Source organism: Poecilia formosa, unplaced genomic scaffold (assembly GCF_000485575.1).
Source record: "Poecilia formosa unplaced genomic scaffold, Poecilia_formosa-5.1.2 Scaffold193, whole genome shotgun sequence".
In the NCBI taxonomy this organism is placed as follows: Eukaryota; Metazoa; Chordata; class Actinopteri; order Cyprinodontiformes; family Poeciliidae; genus Poecilia; species Poecilia formosa.
The window spans coordinates 404,138-411,341 of record NW_006800132.1 but is presented as its reverse complement, the minus strand read 5'-3'; the positions used below and the strand labels follow the sequence as shown (position 1 = coordinate 411,341).

At 39.2% G+C, this 7,204-nt stretch overlaps 1 protein-coding gene across 1 annotated transcript; it reads right to left on the bottom strand.

The window, feature by feature from the left end:
* Positions 1-1,961: 1,961 nt before the first annotated feature.
* On the bottom strand, positions 1,962-7,204 carry nrros (negative regulator of reactive oxygen species). Its single transcript, XM_007566587.2, has 3 exons — positions 7,038-7,204; positions 5,661-5,775; positions 1,962-4,419 (listed from the first exon to the last, which is right to left on the bottom strand). The coding sequence occupies exons 2-3, from the start codon at positions 5,760-5,762 to the stop codon at positions 2,464-2,466; spliced, it is 2,058 nt and encodes a 685-aa protein (XP_007566649.1). The 5' UTR covers positions 5,763-5,775; positions 7,038-7,204; the 3' UTR covers positions 1,962-2,463.

The window sequence follows — 7,204 nt, the reverse complement described above, 5'->3', positions numbered from 1 at the left end:
GAATATGCAAACTGTATAAAAATGTCACAGATGAGATTTAAACTTTAAACTTTCTACCCACAAGAAGTTGAATTTTTGCTAAAGGAATTTATTCAAAGTATCATGGTCAATCAAATCAGACATCACAATCTAAACCAGCAAAGAAATCGTTTTGCCTCGGTGAGAGTTCACATCACATCCAGGTAGATATTTGTAAGTAAATATGGCTTTTATAACCACCATTCATGCGTATGTGTGACTGCGAGCGCAGATATATATGTGACAGAGCAGAGGGAATTTTTGATATTAGCAAGAAGTCACATCAGGTAGTGACACAAATGGATACAGAAGATAATGTGGGCAGACATAGTGAGATGACCTGCTCACTGTGGAGGCTGGTTTCATTTCAGACACAGCTGCAGTGCAGAGCTGAGATGTTCATTGCTACCACAGCAACACATATTGGTTGGCTGGTTGTGACTAGACCCACAAATCTGATCCTTAGCAAAACAACAAACAAAGCTGCCTGTTAAAAAAAAGCCCAAGTCAGAAGGTTTAGACAATGGTATGTGCAACAGGACTGTCCATTCTCCATAATACTATTTTCATTGCACCCCACCACTCTTCCTGTAACATCCTGTTTCTAAAAACGCCCGGACATCCTCAGTGGTTCTTCATCCGCAGATTGACCATCCAAAGCTGTTCCGATCCCTGTGGCTGGTATTTGTGTAAGTCTGGCTTCTTCTGATATGACATGTCCACTTGGTACATTTGAAAGTTTGAGGCTCATACATGCAAAATTGCTGCCTGGAAACATATAATTCATCCATTTCACACCCAATTTCACTTCTCTAAACATATTTGCATTCATCTGTGAAAAACTGTTGCGGCACACATGCAAAGAAGTACGCACGCAAATACCATTTACAGTCAGCCACGCGTATACTTGTGGTGTATATTTGGTAACCCATCTTAGTTTGTTCCACGTAACCACAGATGGGCTATTTAATAGAAAAAAACTCAACATAGATATGTATTTCCAGCCTGATGTCCTGTGTGCATTACTTCCTGTGCATGTCGTATCCTCAATATAGATTATGAAATCAGTAACTCGTGTTCAGTGCAGTGTTTATTGCTCGTTTAATTTTTTTAATAAAGTTGTTTTCCATAGTTGAGTAATCAAATGGAATGACTCCTTTTCCACAATCTAAAGAAGCAGCGAAGGAATTTCCTTAAATGACTGATTGTCGTCGTTTTGCCATTTCGTTCAACCAGAATCAACTCTTTACCTCTGCGCATTGACTACTTGCCACCTAACATTTTCACTTTTCTCAGATCCAAAACCTCTATGTGTTGTAGTATTTCAGTTTCAAGGTCACCTTACACTCTTCTTAAGACATCAATATGATGATCATCTGTGCAGGGCCACACTGTTTCCATAAACGACCAACACCTGAACCAAAGACCTCAAGCCATGAGTTTATTTCTCACTCTTATCAGCTTCTGCCCTCTGTTGACAATATTGCATCACCTAATTTTGACCCAGTTTTCACTCGCGCATATATATATATATATATTTTCTCCTTTTCAACACGTTTTAAAGCAAGATAAAAGCTGAAATCACGTTTGATTTTTTACTGACTCATAATGCGTAAGGCAAAAGCAGTGTCAAAACTAATGAAGTTTTTGAGACTCGGAGAATGCTTCACTCTGGTTTCTCTTTTTATGTTCCAACCACCATGACCCTGAGCATCACCACAGTGGTATTTTGGTTACCTTCTGGTTTGACTCCGGCACTTTATACAACTGCACACTTATCTACCAGCCTCCCCGCTACTACACAGCGACACAAATCGCACGCACAGGAGTGTGAATGCCCCGCTGCTTTATTCTGTGCAGCATAATGTTGAGCTGTTGTTTCACAGCCACAGATGGTCGTATTTTCATCGATTTGTGAATAAAACATTGCGTCGACACAGATCGTGCAGCACGTTTTATTGAAAAGACTGAGCCGAGGTGACCCAGAGTGACTCCTCGCACGCACCAGCGCACTGGAATCGCATGTCGATGAAGCGTCTTCGTCTCACTGATGGGAAGAAAGCCCCAAACCCCTCCTCTCTGAGATACAGAACTGGGCAGTTGCTGCACATCTTAGCAAAACAGGAAATTTCATGTTTCCTCTGCTGCTTATAGCTACAGCTTGCATCACTCTACTTCTGCATATCTTCACACACACACACACACACACCCACATACTGACAAACCGAGACCCACAAAAACACAGCCACAGTTTTACATGACGGTATTAGGACTCGGGCTGGTTTTTAACCACAGTTCAAGGAGCAATACAAGGCAATAGGACACAGTTAAATTCACCTTTGTTGATGCGGTTATCACTGTGGATAGCTTTTGAAGTGCATTTTATTTTATTTTCAACATCTAGACAATGTACAAAATGCATTCACATTTGGTGTTTATAAAGTATCAGTAGGACGTGGGCTTCAAATACTTCTTTTTGATCGATGTTTGTAGGAGTTTGGGCTTGTAGGTGAGGAACGTAACAATAGAGATTCCGGTCAGAAAAAGACAAATGGGCAAAAGAAGCAGAATGTACCAGAGGATTGACTCCCCTGCCTCTAAACAATAAAATCTTTCTGAGTCCTGCACTCTGTGCGTCGTTTGTAGGATATCTTGGCATTCAATATCTGACACTGCAACCATATTAATTGTCTTTGCACTTTCAAATATCTTAAACCACTCTGTTTGGCAGCAGTTGAATGCATTTCCACTGAGGAAAATAGTTTGAAGTTTTGAGGCTAGTGTACGAGCTTCACCAAAAGGGATGGTGGACAGTCTGTTGTCCCTCACGTCCAGGACTTTCAGGTCAATCTGATAAAGTGATTTGGGAAGATGGTAAAGAGAGTTCCTAGATAGATTAAGTGACTTCAGACTTTGAAAGTGGGACAAGTCAATGTCTCGTGTTTGAGTGTTTCCTAAGCCCAGATGTTGCAACGTCCTGCTTAAACATTGTAATGAATCTTGGACATCAATCCTAGGATTGTCAGACAGTTCTAGGTGGGTTAGCGACAACCCTGTGAATGCAGAGTTTGGGACAGCTTCAAGGTTGCAACCTCTAAGGTGAAGCTGCCTAAGGGAGTCAATGTTGTTCCACTGCAAGCATTCTGTAATGCTTCTGGTGTTGATCTTTCTTTCATCGGGTAGGCAAATGCCAATGTTGTTATAGCTCAAGTCCACAGAGTGGATTCTTGGCAATGAAGAAAATAATCCAAAAGGTAGCTCCTTCAGATTGTTCCGACTCAGGTTGACGTAAGTCAGATTGCCTAGCATGCTAAGCGACCCATCATTCGCCGAAACCTGGCTCAGTTTGTTGTTGCTAATATCCAGTTCGTACAAGTTGCTGGAGAACTGTTCTGTTGAGAAGTTGAGTGTTTCCAGGCAGTTCGTGGCCATCCAGAGTCTTGACAGGGTGGGCATTTTCTGAATAAATCCATCGGGGAAATAATCCACTCGGTTTCTTCTCAAATCTAAAGTGTCCAGAGAAGAAACATCACCGTGAAGGTCATCACCCCACAACTGAGCAGTCACATTTTTTATGTGCTTTTTTAGGTTATAGAACTCAACACTTGTGGTTGCGTTCTGGAGTGTGCGATTGTCTGCTAAATGCTCATAGAATCTGAGAATGTTGTGCGAGAGATAAAGGTTCTGCAATTTACTGCGTGTGGGCAAGAAAGGAAAAAAGAAGAGCCTGTTATTTGACAGATCAAGCGTCTCCAGCTGGAAAGTGTCGTTGAGATCCTGCCTTGAGATAAACCACTCGATGAAGTTGTAGCTGGCATTGAGGACGACCAACTGAGTCATGTGGAAGTCAGTCAGACAAGGCAGATAGTTGAAGGCCAAGTTGAGCCTCTGAAGCTTTGGGTTGCTCCCGAAGGCGCTGTCAATTTCAAACATTATGTTTCTTTGGAGATCAAGGTCTTTGAGGTTATGAAGATCCCTGAACGAGGTCTCATCCAATCTCTGCAAGAGGTTTCCAGAAAGATTGAGGTACTCCAGGGATGATAAGTTTTGAAGTAGAGTGGAAGCCATTTCATCGGTAAGCTTATTCTCAGAAAGATCTAGAAATCTCAGACTAGGTAGCGTTCTTAATGCAAGACTGGTTTCCTCAAAGCCAATGTTTATATTGTTATTTGCGAGGTTTAGGTTCTCTAACAATTGTGAATCTCGAAAAACATTTGATTGTACTTTCTCCAGACCATTGCAAGCTAAAGTTATGGTGATTAGTGATGGGTAGCGAAGAAAAGAGACGTTATGTAGTGTTTTAATTTGATTGTAGTTGAGCTGAAGTTCCTCTAAGTTCCCGGACAGTCTTTCTGGTACAGATGAGAGGCTGCCATTGTTGCACAGCGCTGCTTTTTGTACCTGTAGAGAAACAAAAGGACGCAGGTTTCAGTTTTTGCATTGTGTTGTTAGTCATGAAGGAGGATGAATTCATCGTTCCAAAAAGTAATAAAAATCTGGTTTTATTTGAAGTGACGACCAAAACTTTAGAAAAATAAATATTTCCACATAAGTAAAGACCAGCGTTGTGGACTGTAGCATCGGGTTAAGTGTGGGGTTAAAGATCATCATGTCAAAGCTCTTTTAGTTAGATTTTTAGTTTACTTTCAACAGCACATCACATTGATATAATCATCCACATGGTAGGACGCTATGTCGGCATTACTACTGCTATATTAGCACGCTTTATATATATATATATATATAAATTCCTGCTAGATTATAGTTTTAGATTGCTGATTGGACCTCGTCCTACTAACAACGAAAGCCCACTTTTACAAAGCCAACCTTTCGTTTTCTCTCTTTTCAGGAGAGCTGCAGTTTGTTCTCAGCACATCATCTGAGCAGAACGGTTTTTTTCATGTGCATGAGAACTATTTTGCGATTGGTTCAAAAATTTCAAATGACTGAGGCTAATACAAAAAAATAAAAAAAATCTCAACATTCCTCTTATCACTCAGTCAAAAACGTTCTGCAAACCATGTGCCGGCCTTATCTAGGGTCGGTATGTAAAATAGGTTGATATGTTAGGTAAGTAGTGATAGTAATTTACAGCTTTCTGCCCTGTGTGTTGAGCGTAAAATAAAAAATAGCAACAAATGAGTGAACACAGACAATAACTCAAAAAACTATTTTTAGTGTATTTTACTCAGTTTTAATCAGTTTTTGATGCAAATATTTTATAATGTTTACTTAGTCTGGTTGTATTGGGAAATCTGTCATGAATTTACAGATTTCCTCAGCAGTATTTTATGGTGTCATATTTCTGGTCTAAATAATTGTTTGTATTTGTGCAGTAGTATTTTATTACCTTTTCTAACAATCACTTTTTGCTCTTTTCTTAATTAGATTTTTTTTTTTTTGTATTTTTATGAGCATGTATGTATTACTTTATAGATTTTACATATTCTCAATAGCTAGGAATAACTTTAATTTGTTGTTTGTTTTTTTAAGTAAGTTCATAAATAATCCTAAGGAAGTAAAATAATGTTTTGCAGAGCCAGCGCCTTTTGGACGCAGCTCCTTCCCGTGTTCTTTATTTTTGTCTTTGTATATTTCACACTTTTTCTATTGTTAATCTAAATGAAAGTGATGCATCTTACCAGCTTGCAGGGACTGTATTGTGGATGGCTTGAGACGGGTGTCAGGATTCTCCACATGGCCAACAAGCAAAATAGGACGGGAATAAGACCTTGGTCTGGCATTTTATCATTCTCACTGTTAAAAGAAAAAAGAAAGAAGACAAAAAAATAAAAAAGTTGTCACTTCTCAATAGTTTCATTTCTGTTTACCAAAAAATAAATAAATAAAACAATCTTTTGTGCCACGAAAGATAGCTGAAATTACTCAATGGTAACTTTTTTAACCTTGCACTTACTCAAGGAGAAGAAGAAATGAAAGCAAAAATAATGAAATAGCTGCTTGATGTTAAGCTGATTTAAAAGTAAGGCTCTTTTTTCGCAATTGCCAAAGCTAGATTTCAGTTTCTGACTCAAAATAAGAAAAAAAAATGGTCATACTGCAAGTGAAAAAATGCATTTTCTATTATATGAATTACGTAAGGTTGTGTTTTCCCATTTTAATAATTTCCCAAATCCTTAACTGTCACACTACGCTGAACTGTTGGCACTAAAAGTGCATGCCTAAAATATCTGGTCCATAATTTATTTTTATTTTTCCCAGTGGTTAGAAATCCTAAAAACTGAGATGTACGCTGCATGTAACTTCTTTCCATTAATCTACATGCTCACGACAGTCTAACGTATTTCACAGATTTAGAATTTTTGAATTTAGATCCTATATCAGGGAGCAGAAAGTGGCTTTTTTTTCATGAGAACGGAAGCTTTGGTCAAAATTTCCCAAATTTCTTCTCAAACCGCTGTCATGCGTTTGAAATAGGGAGGTTTTGTGTTCCCCTTTTGCCGGCACGCATTGTTAGTCGATGCACGTTTAATACTGACTTATTATTAATTATTATTATTATTACATGGAAATGCCATGTCGACGACAAATCTTTTAATGCCAACTTTTTTTTTTTGCTATACTTTTGTTGCCGGGTTTATCGGCAATCTTCAGGATTCACAGCGACTCCACCGCTGCGCGCCGCTTGCTTGCTGTGCACTTTGTCGCACATGACTACTGTTCTGAGAACAAACTTGTTTAAAAGATAACACACAACCCGCTCGAGATAAAAATCACTGGTTGGATTAAAAAAAAAAAAAGTGCCGTACAGTACAATTTGAAATCATGCAACCCTGCATATAAATTCCTTCTATTATTGTGAACTAAAAATCCATCCCAGAGTTGACGCTTAAGAGGCTTTAACCAACTTGCATAAGAAGTGCGAAGCAATGTCTGTTTTTCAGAGCATGTCATTCCCATATCTTGCTTAAAGGTTGTCAAACATTCAGCATCTGCTTATTTAGCCGTGTTTGTTAGCATACTGCAGTGGTTGAACGGAGCTTAGTGCATTTACTTACACTGGTGGTTAGATGCGGATTTCCCAAGCCACTGACGGTTGATCCCCTGACCATATCGCTGAGTGACTTGCTGCTGTAGACAGAGCTCTCGTCTCGTGTGTGTGTGACTTTCAGCTGCAGCGCTCCTCTCTTTACTGAAGCGCTAGTGCCCCTTTATTTTTTTTTTT